Raw genomic sequence first — 19,964 nt, 5'->3', positions numbered from 1 at the left:
TCTGGAGACAGTTTCTCAAAACCTTTTTCATGATTCAGTGTAATATTTATCCACTACCAGTGGCATGCTGGAGCATACTCATCCTGGCTCATTGCTGTGTGCATATCTTCCCAACTCTACCTTCAGGGACACCACACTGATAGGTTGAAATTGTGGGGATAATTACACCAGGGAAATGAGCAAACACTACAAACCAGGGCCCTCCCCTTCCCCCAGCCAGCTCTTAAATATTCTCCAGCACACCACAACTACTACACTGTTTTCTTTCATCTCTTTTTCTTTTTCTAAACCTCTCCACTTCTTTGTTTAGCTCTATAGCATTCAGGAAAGAGAATACTAGGAATAGGTTTCAGAATTTGGAGTTTGAGTTCCATGTTAACTTTTATTAAAGTGTGTGAATCTGGACAAGTCATTAACTCTTTCCTGAGGTTCTGTTTTTCTCCTTATAAAATGAAAACATTACCACCCACCAACAACATTCAAAAAGTTTTTGAGAGAGTCCAATGATACAATTCTACATGTACACACACGCACACAAAGTAAGCCTGACCCTGAGAGTAAAGAAATAGGAAACAGAAGAAATAGAAATACAAGATTTTAAGGATTAAAATACTGGAGGGCACTTAATGAATATCAGTCCAACCTCCCTCGTCTATAGATAGAAAACAAACAAACAAACAGAAAGAGGCTGAAGGAGGTTATGTAATTCACTCTCATAATAAAAATATTTTATGTATTTTTTACCTTCCTAACTCATTTTTCTTTTGAAAACTCAGACCTCTCTAATATGTGTGTGTGCCCTTTAAAGCAAGACTTTTTCCATATTTAACAAGAAAAAAAAAGGAGGAAAATATTTAAAACATTTAAGAACTGTATAGTTTCACACGAAAATTATAGAGTAGCAATTGAAGTGCAAAGACCAAGGAGGTAACTGAAAATTCTAATATGGGTTTCAGGCATATAAATCAGGTTACTCTATTTTCATAAGGCATTTCTAGTGGTGCATTAAAAGGGCCATTAAGAGAAAACAGAGTTTTCTTAAATGATTACTACAAAAACAATGTTAAATTTGGTCAAGTACAATATGGAAAAAATCTAAGTCATTCATAATTTTTAAGTGCAAGGAGACATCATAAACATAGTACAGAAGGGTAAGCTGGGATGAAGTGAGAGAGTAGCATTGATATATATACACTACCAAATGTAAAACAGATAGCTAGTGAGAAGCAGCCGCATAGCTCAGGGAGATCAGCTCTGTGCTTTGTGACCACCTAAAGGGGTGGGATAGGGAGGGTGGGAGGGAGCGCAATAGGGAGGGGATATGGGGACATATGTATACGTATAGCTGATTCACTTTGTTATACATCAGAAACTAACACAACATTGTAAAGCAATTATACTCCAATAAAGATGTTAAAAAATAAGTAAATAAAAAATAAACATAGTACAAATAAACATGCTGTGTGCAGCATGATAAAGCACAATAATTTCTACTAAAGCTTGGAGATTTTACTTTAAAAAAGTAATCACTTATTGGAATGCTACAGGTGAAAAACAACCGATTACAACGAATCTACATTTTTTTATTTCAGGGAAGAGAAGTCTGAATGAAAGTAGGAAAAGAAAAGACAACAGTTGCCGTACATTGAGTGCCTACTATGCTATTTATACTATATAAAGTGTATTTATGCTATAAATACCATGTATCTTACACACAGGCCTGGCTTCATGGTGTGTGAACTGTGCAGCTGCACAAAGTCCTGCATTTGGAAGTGCCCCACACTTGGTTTAATGCTCTGCTGTCACCAGCTTGTAATTCTTAAAAATCATTCAACAAAGAGCCTCACATTTTCATTTTGCATCAGGCCCCACTAATTACATAGTTGGTCCTGCTTACACACGCTATTTCATTTAATCCTCACAATAATCTTATTTCCTTTTTATAAATGAAGAAACCAAGGCACAGAGAAAATAAGTAACTTGTAAGAGGTATAATTGGTCAAGCTACTTGTGAGCGGTATAATTGGTCAAGCTGGAATTTTAATCCAGATCTAACCCAGAACCCAAGTTCTGTGTACCAGTCTTACCATTAAATTAACCACATGATCCAGATGATTGCTGTGGCCTCAGTGTCCCTTTCTGTCAAATAATATTAGTTAAACGTGTTTCAGCTACAATTCAGAGTTATAGAACTGCCTTATACAGATGGTATGCTGACTGGAACTCACATGAACACTTCCAATTCTTTGAAAAGCAAAAATACTCAACAAATGGAAAGTTTTATTATTAGAAAAAGTATACCTCTGTATCTCTTAATGTGACCTAAAGAACTAATGAATTTCTAATCTGATTAAAATAAGTTCCATATAGCAATGAACATACATAATAAATGCTACCACTAATGAAGTTGAATGAATTTAAATGAATGTCATATTTTACCTAACCTACACACTTAGCCTTTTTTAGCCATAAAGAAGTACTTAGTAAACTTTGATGTTCCACCTGAATGATGAAACCATCTCAACTTTCAAACTACCCATCACAATAAAACAAGGCAAAATATCTAAGAATTCTAATTTAATACACTTACTTTTACATATCTATTTTTCATAGACGTTAAGTATCATCTGTTTTCTACTCTAGGATTAAATGGCATAAAATATATGGAAGTGATTTTTAAACCATAATGTGCGACCCAGATTCAAGGTATTAATTTCCATAGACTAGAAATCTGATGTGTAATAATGGATATTCTTTTTAACAAATTATCTACAACAAAATCATGTGCATGTCACTTGAAGTTCATTATCAGGGAATTTTACTTAGAAAAGGTATTATAATGCATAAACCTTTTTGATTATTGATGAACATAATAGAGACTAATAGAGTTGTACTAAACAGTGAGCTGAAGAAAGCCAGAAAGTAAGATTTGACTCCTTCCCATTCCACATGAAAACTCTTAGCCGTCATATCCATTCTCTTAGCTCTTCCCTTTGTTTCCCAATCCAAATGACTATTCAGCTTATCCTCCCCTTCACAATAAAGTAATACTTTATATCAGATATTCTCAACCTCAGCTGTACATTAGAATCTGCTCAGCTTTTTTTTTAATTGATGTATAGTTGATTAACAATATCATATTAATTTTAGGTATACAGCATAGTGATTCAGTATTTTTGCAGATTATATTCCATTATAAGTTACTACAAGATAATGGCTACAATTCCCTGTGCTATACAATATATCCTTGTTGTTTATTTTATACATAATGGTTTGTATCTGTTAATCCCATATCCCTAATTTGTCCCTCCCCCAACCCTTTCCCTTTGGTAACCACAAGGTTGTTTTCTATGTCTATGAGTCTGTTTCTGTGTTGCATATATTCATTTGTACTATTTTTTAGATTCCACTTATAAGTGATATCATACAGTATTTGTCTTTCTCTGTCTGACTTATTTCATTTAGCATAATACCCTCCAAGTTCATCCATGTTGTTGCAAATGGAAAAATTTCATCCTTTTTTTATGGCTGAGTAATATTCTATTGTGTATATATACTATGTCTTCTTTATCCAGTTGTCTATTTATGGGCACTTGGGTTATTTCCATGTCTTGGATATTGTAAACAGTGCTTCTATGAACATTGGGGTGCATATATCTTTTCAAATTAGTGTTTTCGTTTTTTCTGGATATATACCCAGGAGTCAAATTACTGGATCATATGGTAGTTCTACTTTAGTTTTTTGAGGAAATTCCATGATGCCCGATGGAGGCTGCTCAGGAACTTTGAAAAATACTCATGCCCTGGCCTCATCCCCAAAGAAACTGATTTCATTAGCCTGGATGTGAGCTGGGTAATGGGAATTTTTGAAATTCCCCAGGTGATTCTATTGTGTAGCCAAGGCTGAGAACTGATATCGAGATATTCTATAACTCAGCAATTTGCCAGCTGAATAGCATAGTGTTATTAACACTATTTAGAAGTATACACAAGTCATCCATAACTTGTTGGATAGTCTTTATAGAAACTAACATAAACTTGGTTTTTCTGTTTTGCAAATGTATAATCCAAGGCAAAGCATATCTGTATATGTGGAACATATAGACCCCAAAGCAGAACTAGGAAGGAAAAGCATCAGCATGATGCTTCAAATGTCTCAAAATCCTTTCATATATTAACTGATTTAATCTAACCAATAATGCTGTGGTGGATAGAGCAGTTCCTGTTTTACTGACTAAAAATCTAAGATTCAGAGAAGTCGAGCTAGAATTAGAATCCAATTTCATGAGTCTACCACATAATGCTACAGCCTGCTGCACTCTAGCCAAACATAGAGGTCAAGAGTAAGCCCACACTGGAAGAATAAAAATAGAAAAGTGCACCCTCAAGTCCATGTCTGCCCCAGACAAGAGGACATACCCGCTAATGAACCTAACATATCAGGAGGGCCAGAGCTCCATAGCTGTTTCCTGCCAGTTCCTGTGAGTATACATTTGAACTAAAGTTTGTGCCTAAAAGAGAACTTGTAACATTACATTAGAATTACATTAGAATAAGCCTTGTGAGTTATACAAAGCAGCTCACACCCATCGTATTCAAGGGGAAATAAAAACAAAGCTCTGAAACCCTCCTTGAAGGAGATGCTATAGTGTACCCTGGAAGAAATCATTTTGATACTTAATAATATGTGGAGTACATGAAGCTTTTGGCTAAGACATGATTTCAGACATCTCTTTAGATGTTCTGATCAGTTGCCTGAAGGGCTCACAAGGGTTCCAGGTGAGGCTTCATCTAACCTCACCTCATCCAGGTGAGGTTCCAGGTGAGGTTCACTCGGAACCAAGTGAAGAAAAATACATTATCCTAAGTGTTTGATATAAGAAGAAAAACTTGGAAATATTTGGGTTTTTTAATCATGAATTTTAAAATTAAAAGGCAATAATTTAATAAAGATGGTTAGAAAATAGATATTAAGATGGTTTTAATGTATATTATTTACTCAAATGATTTCAGGGACATCCCATACCTCATCCTGCTCTACTTAAATTACTGCTATTTATGCATATTTTCCCCATAGAATTTTATTCTCCAGTAACCAAAGTAATACTGCAACTCTAAATTCATACTTTGACACAAATAATGTCTAACTCAACACCACAAATTCTACAAATTGACTTTATGAATTATGTTTAGTCAAATAGTAGGATTCAGTAAACACTACAGTAGGAATCAGAAGGCCTCTTTCAGTGTTCCACTAAATATATGTATGGTCTTCTTGGTTTCCTCAAGTTTAAAATGAAGGAAATGAAGTGAATAACCTTTAAAATGCATTTACAGACGAAAGAACATTTGTGTTTCTACTTTCTAGTTACGTACAGAGTTGGCTATTTTTTTCTGAAAGATCTAGAAAATGCTACTCAAAGGATTTTATTCATCAACCTATTAGTATGTTTCTTCAAAAGATTTAATTAGCACTTTTAGTTGGACTTGCATCTCTGATACACAACAGAAAAAGATATGAAAATAGAAGTATCAAAAAAAAATTTTTAATATTAACATTTATATATTTTTATAATTATTACCTTTTTTAGTCTATGACACAGCCTTGTTAGAAATTTTGGGAATGCAGAGAAGTTTTATGTAGATTTTGTATGGCTGTGCAATACACATAGTGTAAATCACAACAAAAGTTATAATACCTTATCATTGCATAGCACTCTTTATTGTACAAGCACTGTTATATAATAACCTATAAGACCAGGAACTAAAAGTGAAAGTAGCAGCAAATTTAATTTCTAGTTTAATTTCAGTACCATGAAGCATTCTCTCTACTTCTGTCAAGTCCCATAATCAAATCTCCGTCATCATCTCATTTGATCTCTCAGCAAGTGGCTTGACTGAACTCTTTCTTTAAATTTTCTTCACTTGGCTATCACTATTCTACCGCTTTCCCTCTTTCCACACTAGCCATTCTTTCCTGATTTCTTTATTGACTCCTTTTCTGTTCCTGACCTTTAAATGATAGAGTGATCCAGTGCTCAAACCTTGACCCCCTTCTCTTTTGTATCCATACTCACACCTGTATGATTTCATTCACTTCCAGGATGGATGAGTCCAAGATTTATATATCTCCAGCTCTGGCCTCTCCCCTGTACTCCAGATGTTTATATTCAATTACCCACTTGTTGATATCTCAACCTGGATGTCCAATGAGTTTCTTAAACTTAGCATAGGCAAAAGAAACTCTTGTTTCCCAGCCCTGCCCCTACCAAACCTGCTTCTCTTCTAGATTTCCCCATTTTAGTTAATGGCTCTTCTATTTATCTTGTTGCTATGGCCAAAGATCCTTGACTTCCCTTTCTCACAGCCCACGTACAAGTCACAGCAATTCCATTAAAATATATTCTGAATTCACCACTTTTCATCACCTGCACTGCTACCATCTTATCAGCCATTACCTCACTCCTATCTACTTCAGTAGCTCCCTAATTGTTTTCTCTTTTGCTGGTTGCTTTTCTCCAGTCGGTTTTCCACTGCCAGAGTGATCTCTTTAAAACATGAATCAGATCATGTCAGTCTTCTGCTTAAAAATCCCTAGTGGCTTGAAAACTTCTGAACCCTTATAAATCCTCCCTATGGCATGAAGTCCCTACAGACCTGGACCCTGCCTCCTCTCCTTCTACTCTCTCCTTAGCCATTTTCTCTCTCGTCATGCTGATCATGTTGTTGTTGCTGATTTTAACAGCCTTATAGTTTACACACGGTAAAGTTCACCTGTTTAAATTGAACAATTCAGTGTTTTTTAGTATATTTATACAGTTGTACCACCATCACCATAATCTAATTTTTAAACATTTTCATAATTCCAAAAAGAAACCTTATACCCATTAGCGGTCATCTTCCATACTCCCTGCCCTCTATTCTGCCCCCAGCCCTAGACAATCATTCATCTACATTGTATCTCTATACATTTGTCTATTCTGGACATTTCATATAAATGAGATCATAGGACATATGAAGTTTTTTGTGACTGGCTAATTTTAATTAGCATAATGTGCTTAGTGTAGCACATATCAGTAATTCATTCCTTTTTACTGCCAAATAATATTCCATTATATGGCTATACCATATATTGCTTATGCATTCATCAGGTGACAGACATTTGCGTTCTTTCCACTTTTTGAACATTCATGTACAAATTTGTGTGTGAAGGTACATTTTTATTGTGCTTGGGTAGTTACCTAGGAATGAACTTGCTGGGTTATATGGTAATTATGTTTATCAATTTTAAGGAGCTTCTAAACTCTTTTCTAAAGTGTCTGCCACATTTTACTCCCACCAGCAATGTGAGTGTTCTAATTTCTCCACATCCTCACCAATATTTGTTATTGTCTTTCTTTTTTTATTATAGCCATCTTGTGAAGTATTGATAGTATCTCATTGTGGGGTTTTTTGGGATTTTTTGTGGGGTTTTTTTTGCGGTACGCAGACCTCTCACTGTTGTGGCCTCTCCCGTTGCGGAGCACAGGCTCCGGACGCGCAGGCTCAGCGGCCATGGCCCACAGGCCCAGCCGCTCCGCGGCATGTGGGATCTTCCCGGACCGGGGCACGAACCCGTGTCCCCTGCATCGGCAGGCGGACTCTCAACCGCTGCACCACCAGGGAAGCCCCTCTCATTGTGTTTTTAATCTACATTTCTCCAATAACTAATGATGTTGAGTAGCTTTTCGTGTGTTTATTAGTCATTCATATATCTTCTTTGGGTAAATGTCTATTAAAATTCTTTGCCCATTTTTTAATTAGGTTATTTGAACTGTAACTGTCGTTCATATATTCCAGATACAAAATATTTTCTCCCATTCTTTAGGTTGTCTTTTCACTTTCTTGATGGTCTCTTTAAGGCACCAAAGTTTTTAATTTTGATAAAGTCAGTCATCTCCTTTATAACATTTGGTTTCATATCTAAGAAATCATTGCTTAACTCAAGATGACGGAGATTTACTTGTATTTTCTTCCTAAAGGTTTATAGTTTTAGCTCTTGCACTTTAGTCCCTGATTTATTTTGCATTAATTTTTGTGTATGGTATGAGGTACAGGTAAAAATCATTATTTTTCATGTAGATATCCAGTTGTCCCTATACCATTTGTTTAAAAAATTATTCTTTCCTCATTGAATTATCTTAGACCTTTTGTTGAAAATCAAATGACCACAAATGTTAGGGTTTATATCTTGATTCTCCGTTCTATTTCACTGATCTATATGTCTGTCCATATGCCGTCTTGTTGTCCTTTGACTTTACAAAGATCCATCTGTCTTCAGGGAATTTAAAATTGCTGTTCTCCCTGCCTGGAATAGTTTTCCCATTTTTCTTATTGTCTGTTGCTTGATCCTTTATCTCATTCACATTTCTGCTCAAATGTCACATCCTCAGAGAGGCCTTTCTTAGCTACTCCAACTAAAATAGCTCCTCACTCCTGTTCCGTCAAACTGTACTTACTTTCCTGCTTTATTTTTTTGCACAGCTCATATCACTATCTGAAATTACTTCCTGTTCACATGTTTACTATCTGTCTTCCCCATTAGAATGTAAGTTCCATGAGGGCAAGGATTTTTTGTCTGTCTGATAAGGTGCCTAGCACTTAGTAGAAAATCGATAAATATTTGTGGCATAAAGGCATGAATCATGATTTCTACAACCATTTTCATTTTCAAAGTTACAGCGGTTTTTCCAAGCAGTTAACAATATAACTGGAGCACTTCTTTGAATAACTGGCATATCTTCGAAAAACCCATCACATGTTTTAAGAAAGAGTCATCATATACTTTTGACAGTGAATAATTGAGAGTATCTTTTGTCACACATGCATATTACCAATTTATTTATTCAACCAAAAGTTAATTGAGTGTTAACGATGTGCCAGCCACTGTTGTAGATAGTCAATGAAGAGATAACATAATAGACATTCAGAGGTGATTCAGATGTCCTACTTGATTAAAACTCCATGCGGAATGTGGATGTCTCTTCACCAGACCTTCTCTATGTTAATACTCTCAGGGTTCAAAGCTGGAAATGGCCTCAGAGGTGAAACATTTTTAGTTACAAAGTCCTTTCTTGATGCTTCAGCAATTAACAGTCCTTAAATAGATCAAAAATTTACCTTGAATTTCTTACAGTACAGAATATTTGAAATTCTGCTCACTTCATTTCCCAAAAGAATTTTCTAACAAGTGTATAATTTTTTTCTTTTAAGATAAATCAATTCTTTTATGTCTACAAATAAGCAAGTTTCTTCTCAATTTATTTAGTCAGCTATGCCTCTTGATTATGAGTGACTCAACCTAATAAGACTTAAGCCAAAGGAGAATGTTTAAACTCATATCAGCTGGAACTCCAGAGATGGAGGAAGCTTCAGATAAGGCTTAATGCTAGGCTCAGAGGAAATCATGACTTCTCTCTCTGTGGGCTGGTTCCTGTGCCAAAAAGGCTTTCTCAAGAGCTTCAGACTCTCTCAGACGTAAAACAAGCAAGAAAGAGCAAGATTCTCTTTCCTGAAAATCCTAATAGCCATCTCATTACTCCTAGTTGATCAAGTGACCTGCTCATCCTATAATAAATCATATTTTTAGGGGATCCAGTGCTTTGCTTTAGGTCTAGATAACATGATTCACTGAAAGCATACAGGCTGAGAATAAAGAAGTGGGTGGTTTTCAAAGAGAATTTGAGGTTATAACTGCCAGACAAAGAATGAATGGATCTTGAGCAGCAAAAACAGCAGGTATCCACTAAAAGCTTCGTAATACATACTGCTAGGAAAGAGAATGGTCACTAGAACAAAGCATAGGAAGCACGTTAATTACAGCATCACCAGGTATCTTTCTGCAATGCAATTCTCTAATCCTGAATTACACCTCACGCACATGTGCCCACCCACACACCCACACACACGTATTTCCTTTGTTCTTGCTACTAGGTTTTAGAGCATTGCAAGACCAAATGAGATCACTGCCTTCCAGAGATTATACATTACGACTTCACAGAGCCTCACTGCTACATTACAATCCATTTTGTCATGGGCTTCTCCAAGTTATGACCCAGTATTTTAATTAGAGCAAGATTAACACAAACCAGAAATATCAAGTAGTCAAATGATGGAAGCAGACTCTGAAAGAAGCAAATGCACCATTTCCTGCCAAACTGTTGCTGTTATCTTCAGCCAGCAATTTCACTCATTGATATCAATAACTTAATAAAAAATAGAAAAGCTGATTTTCATTGAATAAGCTATTTATTAGCCTCCTAGATCTGACCTTTTTCTAGAACACTGCATTTCCTCTTTGCTAAACCCTTTTAGTTTCAGACTGTTTCTTGGCTGTGAGGCATTCCCTCCTCTCACATTTTATGGCCCCTTTGGGCCTTAGCAGACAGGTGGAACTCCTTCTATGTGAGACGAATACTCTGTCTGACATGCTTTATGGAACATAGCAGTCCCAACACAACCTATTAGCCATACCATAGTGTGCCCAAGGGGAGCCTAGCTTCAGATCAGAATTTGTGGTTGTTTGTCATATTTATAAAACCACAGTGTCATCTTTATTATTTCTATTATTAAAAAATATATTGAAGCAGTTCTTCAGATACTTGGCACATATGAAATTTGTTTTCCTAAGATTTTTTAGTGCCTTCCAGATTGACAATAATATAAAATAGATATAGTCACTACCTTGAAAGAGAATGACTAGAAAGTACCCTCAGCAATTTACTTTGTAAATAAAATCTGTTGCATATGTTTCCTTTCAGTTTTTATAGTGGCCTGGAGAAAGCCCAAAGTGTACACCTTCCACATATTGTGTTATACAATATAAAATTTTCACATTAGAAAGATATAGCCCAAATTTTAAATAATTTAATTGGAAATGCACAGATATATGGGAAAAGCAAAAGTAAAATGTTTAAATAGTATTAGTTCCTTTCTTCTCATTTTCTAATTAACCACTAATAACAAAAAAAGGACTACAAGGTGAACTCGTGTGATGAATAAAGCTAAAGTATTCCTTCGAGCTAATCAAGCTATTATATGTTCAGATCCACAGACTGTGAGCCATATAAATACAAAACTATTAGAAACTGTAGTTTCTACCACCCTATGATAACTAGTTTTAACAAATCTAGATCAATTAAGGGAAAAGTTGTAATTAAACCAATCTTTAAAATAAAAATATAGGAGAGTATTTATGGTAATTGCAGTTACTCATCATTTAGAAACTGTTCATTAATGAGTCTATCATAAAAATCACATTAGTGGATAGTTTTTGGTCCTTGTGTTGCAAGTGATCTATGTAATAAACATTATGTTTACTATTAAAGAATATGACTGAATTAAGGATTCAGTCATATTCTTTAATAGTATTAAATGGCCAAACTTAATTGATCCAGCTCCCATCGACTCACAATATATGCTAATTAAGTCAGGAATAGGACTCAAGTTTGCCTTGAACTATCTAAGAGGTAAGTATTGAAGGTACCTTAAAAATAAAGATGTAGAGAACATTTGGGGCATTTGCATTTTCCCATAAGCAAATTAATAGGCTAAGCAATGTTGCTGGGGAAAACATTGAGCTACTTAAAAAAGCAAATGTTTCCAATCATAAGAACATTTCCAATATATATTTATATAAATACAAAATATATGCTAATGTATTTCTTTAGACTTTTTTCTTAACTCTTTATTGATAATCTTTTGCCTGCTAATCTCTGGTAATACTTGGTTCACCCTAGTTCCAATACTCATTCTTTAATTAAAAGTTATAAAAGTTGTTTTTTTCCCTTTGTGTAACCAAAGTGCATGCTACCTCTGGGGTGCCAAGTCTTTCAGTTATCTGGGGTCACCCCGTCCCACTTTACATGGAAAACTAGCATTTTCCCCACAGCCCACACATTCACATCCCCAGCTCAGGATCATCAAGAATTCCTAGGTTTATTATAGTTTCTCTAAGTCATTCCTGACACTGATTTCCCTTCTGCTGAATTTTTGATCTACGTTCCTTGTATCAGTTCTTTTTTTTTTTTTTGGCCACGCCATGTGGCATCCAGGATCCTAGTTCCCCAACCAGGGATCAAACCTGTGTCCCCTGCAGTGGAAGCACAGAGTCCCAACCACTGGACCACCAGGGAAGTCCCTGTATCAATTCTTATAATTGCTGTTATCTTTACTCCAACCTTACCCCAAGGTGGACCTACTCCTAATGCCATCGTTTCCCAACAGTACTGCAAAGCATAAGGCTCTGACGTTTAACAGATTTCATTGATGATTTGGGGTTTGGGGAGGTAATAGAGCACAGAATACTGGAATATTAGCCTTCACAGTCCTAAATATTTATTGACTCTTCCCTGTCACAATTTCTCCATATTTTTGTCCTCTCTCTTTCTCACAGTGTTTTCCTCTTTCCTCTAACACTTTTAACTTCCTCTTGAGGAGCTGCTGCCAAAACCCAAAATTCTTTTTACTGAGTATTTCTTTCTTCTTTTGTTTCACCTTCACTCTAACTGTGGATAAAACTTCTCCCCTTTCTCAAACTATTGGGCTGTCCAAAAAGTTCATTTGGGTTTTTCTGTTAAGATCTTATGGAAAAACCAAATGAACTTTTTGGCCAACCCAATAAAACCCCTGCTATGTCTAAACAATAGAATTATCTACCGAGAAGATGAAATATTCTACTTTCCTAGAAAGCAGTGACAACTGATTTAAATTAAATAGCCATCAGGGGACCTTCAAGATGTCAGAGGAGTAAGAGGTGGAGATCACCCTCCTTCCCACAAACACATCAAAAATACATCTACATGTGGAACAACTCCTACAGAACACCTACTGACCACTGGCAGAAGACCTCAGACTTCCCAAAAGGCAAGAAAATCCCCATGTACCTAGCCATGTGGCTGACAGGGTCTTGGTGCTCTGGCCAGATGTCAGGCCCGAGCCTCTAAGATGGGAGAGCCAAGTTCAGGACGTTGGACCACCAGAGACCTCCCAGGCCCATGTAATATCAATCGGCAAGAGCACTCCCAGAGATCTCTGTCTCAACGTTAAGACCCAGCTCCACCCAATGGCCAGCAAGCTCCAGTGCTGGATGCCCCACACCAAACAACTGGCAAGACAGGAACACAACCCCACCCATTAGCAGAAAAGGCTGCCTAAAATGATACTAAGTTCAAAAAAAAAATGATACTAAGTTCACAGACACCCCAAAACACACCACCAGATGCAGCCCTACCCACCAGAAAGACATGATCCAGCCCCACCCACCTGAACACAGGCACCAGTCCCCTCCACCAGGAATCCTACACAAGTCACTGAACCACACCTCACCCACTGGGGGCAGACACCAAAAACAATGGGAAATACGAACTTGCAGCCTGCAAAAAGGAGGTCCCAAACACAGTAAGTTAAACAAAATGAGAAGACAGAGAAACATGCAGCAGATGAAGGAACAAGGTAAAACCCCACCAGACCAAACAAATGAAGAGGAAATAGACAGTCTACCTGAAAAAAAATCAGAGTAATGATAGTAAAGATGATCCAAAGTCTTGGAAATAGAATGGAGAAAATACAAGAAATGATTAAGAAGGACCTAGAAGAACTAAAGAGCCAACAAACAATGATGAACAACAAAATAAATGAAATTAAAAACTCTCTAGAAGGAATCAATAGCAGAATAACTGAAGCAGAAGAAAGGATAAGTGACCTGGAAGAAAAAATAGTGGAAATAACTACCATAAATGCACCAACATTCGAATTATAGAGGTCCCAGAAGAAGAAGAGGAAAAGAAAGCTTCTGAGAAAATATTTGAGGAGATTATAGTTGAAAACTTCCCTAACATGGGAAAGGAAATAGTCAAGTCCAGGAAGCGCAGAGTCCCATACAGGATAAATCCAAGGAGAAACACACCAAGACACATTAATCAAACTATAAAAAATTAAATACAAAGAAAAAAATTTAAAAGCAGCAAGGGAAAAGCAACAAATAACATACAAGGAAATCCCCGTAAGGTTAACAGCTGATCTTTCAGCAGAAACTCTGCAAACCAGAAGGGAGTGGCAGGACATATTTAAAGTGATGAAAGGGAAAAACCTACAACCAAGATTACTCTACCCAGCAAGGATCTCATTCAGATTCAAGAGAGAAATTAAAAGCTTTACAGACAAGCATAACTTAAGAGAATTCAGCACCACCAAACCAGCTTTACAACAAATGCTAAAGGAGCTTCTCTAGGCAGGAAACACAAGAGAAGGAAAAGACCTACAATAACAAACCCAAAACAATTAAGAAAATGGTAATAGGAACATACATATTGATAATTACCTTAAATGTAAATGGATTAAATGCTCCAACCAAAAGACATAGACTAGCTGAATGGATACAAAAACAAGACCCATATATATGCTGTGTACAAGAGACCCACTTCAGACCTAGGGACACATACAGACTGAAAATGAGGGGATGGAAAAAATATTCCATGAAAATAGAAATCAAAAGAAAGCTGGAGTAGCAATTCTCATATCAGAAAAAATAGACTTTAAAATAAAGACTATTACAAGAGACAAAGAACTATACTACATAATGATCAAGGGATCAATCCAGGAAGAAGATATAACAATTGTAAACATGCACCCAACATAGAAGCATCTCAATACATAAGTCAAATGCTAACAGCCATAAAAGGGGAAATCGACAGTAACACAATCATAGTAGGGGACTTTAACATCCCACTTTCACCAATGGACAGATCATCCAAAATGAAAATAAATAAGGAAACACAAGCTTTAAATGACAAGATGGACTTAATTGACAAGATGGACTTAATTGATGTTTATAGGACATTCCATCCAAAAACAACAGAATACACTTTCATCTCAAGTGCTCATGGAGCATTCTCCAGGATAGATGATATCTCGGGTCACAAATCAAGCCTTGGTAAATTTACTAAAATTGAAATCATATAAAGTATCTTTTCTGACCACAATGCTATGGAGACTAGATACTAATTATAGGAAAAAAAAAACTGTAAAAAATACAAACACTAATATGCTACTAAATAACCAAGGAATCACTGAAGAAATCAAAGAGGAAATCAAAAAATACCTAAAAAAAATGACAATGAAAACACGACTACCCAAAACCTATGGGGTGCAGCAGAAGCAGTTCTAAGAGGGAAGTTTATAGCAATACATTCCTACCTCAAGAAACAAAAAACATCTCAAATAAACAACCTAACTTACACCTAAAGCAATTAGAGAACGAAGAACAAAAAAAACCCCAAAATTAGCAGAAGGAAAGAAATCATAAAGATCAGGTCAGAAATATATGAAAAAGAAAAGAAGGAAATGATAACAAAGATCAATAAAAATAATAGCTGGTTCTTTGAGAAGATAAAGAAAATTGATGAACCATTAGCCAGACTCATCAAGAAAAAAAGTGAGAAGACTCAAATCAACAGAATTAGAAATAAAAATGGAGAAGTAACAACTGGCACTGCAGAAATACAAAGGATCGTGAGAGATTACTACAAGCAACTCTATGCCAATACAATGGACAACCTGGAAGAAATGGACAAATTCTTAGAAAAAAACAACCTTCCAAGACTGAACCAAGAAGAAATAGAAAATATAAACAGAGCAATCACAAGCACTGAAATTAAAACTGTGATTAAAAATCTTCCAACAAACAAAACCCTAGGACCAGATGGCTTCACAGGCAAATTCTATCATTTAGAGAAGAGCTAACACCTATCCTTCTCAAACTCTTCCAAAATATTAGCAGAGGGGGGAACACCGCCAAACTCATTCTACAAGGCCACCGTCACCCTGATGCCAAAACCAAACAAATATGTCATAAAAAAAGAAAACTATATAGGCTTCCCTGGTGGCGCAGTGGTTGAGAGTCCGCCTGCCGATGCAGGGGACACGGGTTCGTGCTCCGGTCCAGGAAGATCCCACATGCCGCGGAGTGGCTGGGCCCATGAGCCATGGCCGCTGAGCCTGTGCGTCCAGAGCCTGTGCTCCGCAACGGGAGAGGCCACAGCGGTGAGAGGCCCACGTACCGCAAAAAAAAAAAAAAGAAAACTACAGGCCAATATCTCTGATGAACATAGATGCAAAACTCCTCAACAAAATACTAGCAAACGGAATCCAACAGCACATTAAAAGGATCAAACACTATGATCAATGGGGTTTATCCCAGGAATGCAAGGATTCTTCAATATATGCAAATCAATCAATGTGATACACCATATTAACAAACTGAAGGATAAAAGCCATAGAATAATCTCAACAGATGCAGAGAAAGCTTTTGACAAAATTCAACACCTATTTATGATAAAAACTCTCCAGAAAGTAGGCATAGAGGGAAATTACCTGAACATAATAAAGGCCATATATGACAAACCCACAGCCAACATCTTTCTGAATGGTGAAAAACTGAAACCATTTCCACTAAGATCAGGAACAAGACAAGGTTGACCACTCTCACCACTATTATTCAACATAGTTTCAGAGGTTTTAGCCATGGCAATCAGAGAAGAAGAAGAAATAAAAGGAATCCAAATCAGAAGAGAAGAAGTAAAGCTGTCACTATTTGAAGAAGATATGATACTATACATAGAGAATCCTAAAGATGCTACCAGAAAGATACAGAGTTAATCAATGAATTTGGTAAAGCAGCAGGATACAAAATTAATGCACAGAAATCTCTTACATTTGGGCTTCTCTGGTGGTGCAGTGGTTTAGAATCTGCCTACCAATGCACAGGACACAGATTCGAGCCCTGGCCCAGGAATTCCCACATGCCATGGAGCAAATAAGCCCGTGCGCCACAACTACTGAGCTTGAGCTCTAGGGCCCGCAAGCCACAACTACTGAGCCCATGGGCCACAGCTATTGAAGCCTGTGTGCCTAGAGCCCGTGCTGCACAACAAGAGCAGCCATGACAATGAGAAGCCTGCACACTGCAACAAAGAGTAGCCCTGCTCACCACAACTAGAGAAAGCCCACACACAGCAACAAAGACCCAACACAGCCAAAAATTTAAAAATAAATAAATAAATTTATATATATAAAAAAAGAAATCTCTTGCATTCCTCTACACTAATGATGAAAAATCTGAAAGAGAAACTAAGGAAACACTCCCATTTACCACTGCAATAAAAAGAATAAAATACCTAGGAGTAAACCTACCTAAGGAGGCAAAAGACCTGTATGCAGAAAACTATAAGACACTGATGAAAGAAATTAAAGATGATACAAACAGATGGAGAGATATACCATGTTCTTGGACTGGAAGAATCAATATTGTGAAAATGACTATACTACCCAAAGCAATCTACAGGTTCAATGCAATTCCTATCAAACTACCAATGTCATTTTTCACAGAACTAGAGCAAAAAATTTCACAATTTGTGTGGAAACAAAAAAGGACCCGAATAGCTGAAGCAATCTTGGGAAAGAAAAATGGAGCTGGAGGAATCAGACTCCCAGACTTCAGACTATACTACAAAGCACAGTAATCAAGACAGTATGGTACTGGCACAAAAACAGAAATATAGATCAATGGAAAAGGATAGAATGCCCAGAGATAAACCCACACACATATGGTCACCTTGTCTTTGATAAAGGAGGCAAGAATATACAGTGGAGAAAAGACAGCCTCTTCAATAAGTGGTGCTGGGAAAACTTGGCAGCTACATGTAAAAGAATGAAATTAGAACACTTCCTAACACTATACACAAAAATAAACTCAAAATGGATTAAAGACCTAAATGTAAGGCCAGACACTGTCAAACTCTTAGAGGAAAACAGAGGCAGAACACTCTATGACATAAATCACAGCAACATCCTTTTTGACCACCTCCTAGAGAAATGGAAATAAAAATAAACAATGGGACCTAATGAAACTTAAAAGCTTTTGCACAGCAAAGGAAACCATAAACATGACCAAAAGACAACCCTCAGAATGGGAGAAAATATTTGCAAATGAAGCACCTGACAAAGGATTCATCTCCAAAATTTACAAGCAGCTCATGCAGCTCAATTTCAAAAAAACAACCCAATCCAAAAATGAACAGAAGACCTAACTCGACATTTCTCCAAAGAAAATATACAGATTGCCAACAAACACATGAACGGAAGCTCAACATCATTAACCATTAGGGAAATGCAAATCAAAACTACAATGAGGTATCACCTGACACCAGTCATAATGGCCATCATCAAAAAATCTACAAACAGTAAATGCTGGAGAGGGTGTGGAGAAAAGGGAACACTCTTGCACTATTGGTGGGAATGTAAATCAATACAGCCACTATGGACAACAGTATGGAGGTTCCTTACAAAACTAAAAATAGAACTACCATATGACCCAGCAATCCCACTACTGGACATATACCCAGAGAAAACCATATGTACCACAATGTTCATTGCAGCACGATCTACAATAGCCAGGACATGGAAGAAACCTAAGTGTCCATCAACAAATGAATGGATAAAGAAGATGTGGCACATATATTCAACGGAATATTACTCAGCCATAAAAATAAACGAAATTGAGTTATTTGTAGTGAGGTGGATGGACCTAGAGTCTGTCATACAGAGTGAAGTAAGTCAGGAAGAGAAAAACAAATACCGTATGCTAACACATACATATGGAATCTAAAAAAAAAATTAGTTCTGACGAACCTAGGGGCAGGACAGGAGTAAAGATGCAAACATAGACAATGGACTTGAGGACACAAGGAGCGGGAAGGGTAAGCTGGAGCGAAGTGTGAGAGTAGCACTGACATATATACATTACCATATGTAAAATAGTTAGCTAATGGGAAGCTAGCTAATGGGAAGCAGCTGCATAGCACAGGGAGATCAGCTCAGTGCTTTGTGACCCCCTAGAGGAGTGGGCTAGGGAGAGTGGGAGGGAGACGGAAGAGGGAGGGGATATGGGGATATATGTATACGTATAGCTGATTCACTTTGTTATACAGCAGAAACTAACACAACATGTAAAACAATTATACTCCAATAAAGATGTGTAAATAATTAATCAACTAATTAATCAAATAGCCATCTTTTCCCTCACTCTACATTTGCAAATTTTCTTTCACTTATTCATACAGTCCTTTCTAATTAGTCAGACTATATGTACGTTTAAAGTAGATAATTAAAATAATGTACAATCTTTTTTTTTAAGGGGTTTTCTAAGTTTTAAAAACTGCTAATCAAAATTTAGTCCTGCACAGGTAACGAATAAATATTTACTCATGTCTGCTTGTTCAGGTAATTTTGTTAGTTCCAATTATAACTGATGCTTATAGAAACACTATTTTGTCAGAGTTTATACTGTCTTTTATATACCAAGTTAACATAGGCTAACCCTGAGAACTTAAGTGAAATGTGATTATTTTCTATTGGGATACAGTTATTTGAAGATATTTAGCTTTCATATGTATTTGATTACCTTTTTATATCTTTTTTGCATAGTTTTGTGTGAGAATAGAAAAGAATCCTGGCCTTGGATTTAGTATCAGTGGTGGAATTAGTGGACAAGGAAATCCATTTAAACCTTCTGACAAGGTAAGAACTGAATTTCTTATTGGCAATTTTAACTAGAAAAACACTATATTCTACTGCAGCAAAAAAATTTTTTTTCAATTTTTTGGTTTTACTGTGCTTTAATAAGCTGGCTAACTATGAAGCCAATTAGAAACTTTTTCAGCAAAGGGAAAAAAGAATTCACTACAGTGCTTGACAAATCCTATGAATGAGAAAAAATAAATTTAAGCATTCTCTTTGAATAGGAAGTGGCTTGTTTTTGCTTTTTGTTTTGTTCACAGTTGTATATATTTGTAAAGGAAGCTATATAGGCAATTTCTAACAAGTTTTTTCCAAAATTTTATTTGTGGATCACTGATTTGGGAAAAAGT

At 36.4% G+C, this 19,964-nt stretch overlaps 1 protein-coding gene across 5 annotated transcripts in view; it reads left to right on the top strand.

The window, feature by feature from the left end:
* LRRC7 (leucine rich repeat containing 7) overlaps positions 1-19,964 on the top strand; it is a 502,831-nt gene that overhangs the window by 445,111 nt on the left and 37,756 nt on the right. For all 5 annotated transcript variants that reach the window (XM_049699435.1, XM_033407473.2, XM_004280746.4 and 2 more), the window contains one exon: positions 19,522-19,614. In XM_049699435.1, coding sequence (XP_049555392.1) covers positions 19,522-19,614 — 93 coding nt within the window. The remainder of the gene's footprint in view (positions 1-19,521; positions 19,615-19,964) is intronic.

The sequence above is a fragment of the Orcinus orca genome, chromosome 1, assembly GCF_937001465.1.
Source record: "Orcinus orca chromosome 1, mOrcOrc1.1, whole genome shotgun sequence".
Taxonomy (NCBI): domain Eukaryota; kingdom Metazoa; phylum Chordata; class Mammalia; order Artiodactyla; family Delphinidae; genus Orcinus; species Orcinus orca.
The sequence above is the reverse complement of the archived record's forward strand: the minus strand, read 5'-3'. Positions and strand labels throughout refer to the sequence as shown.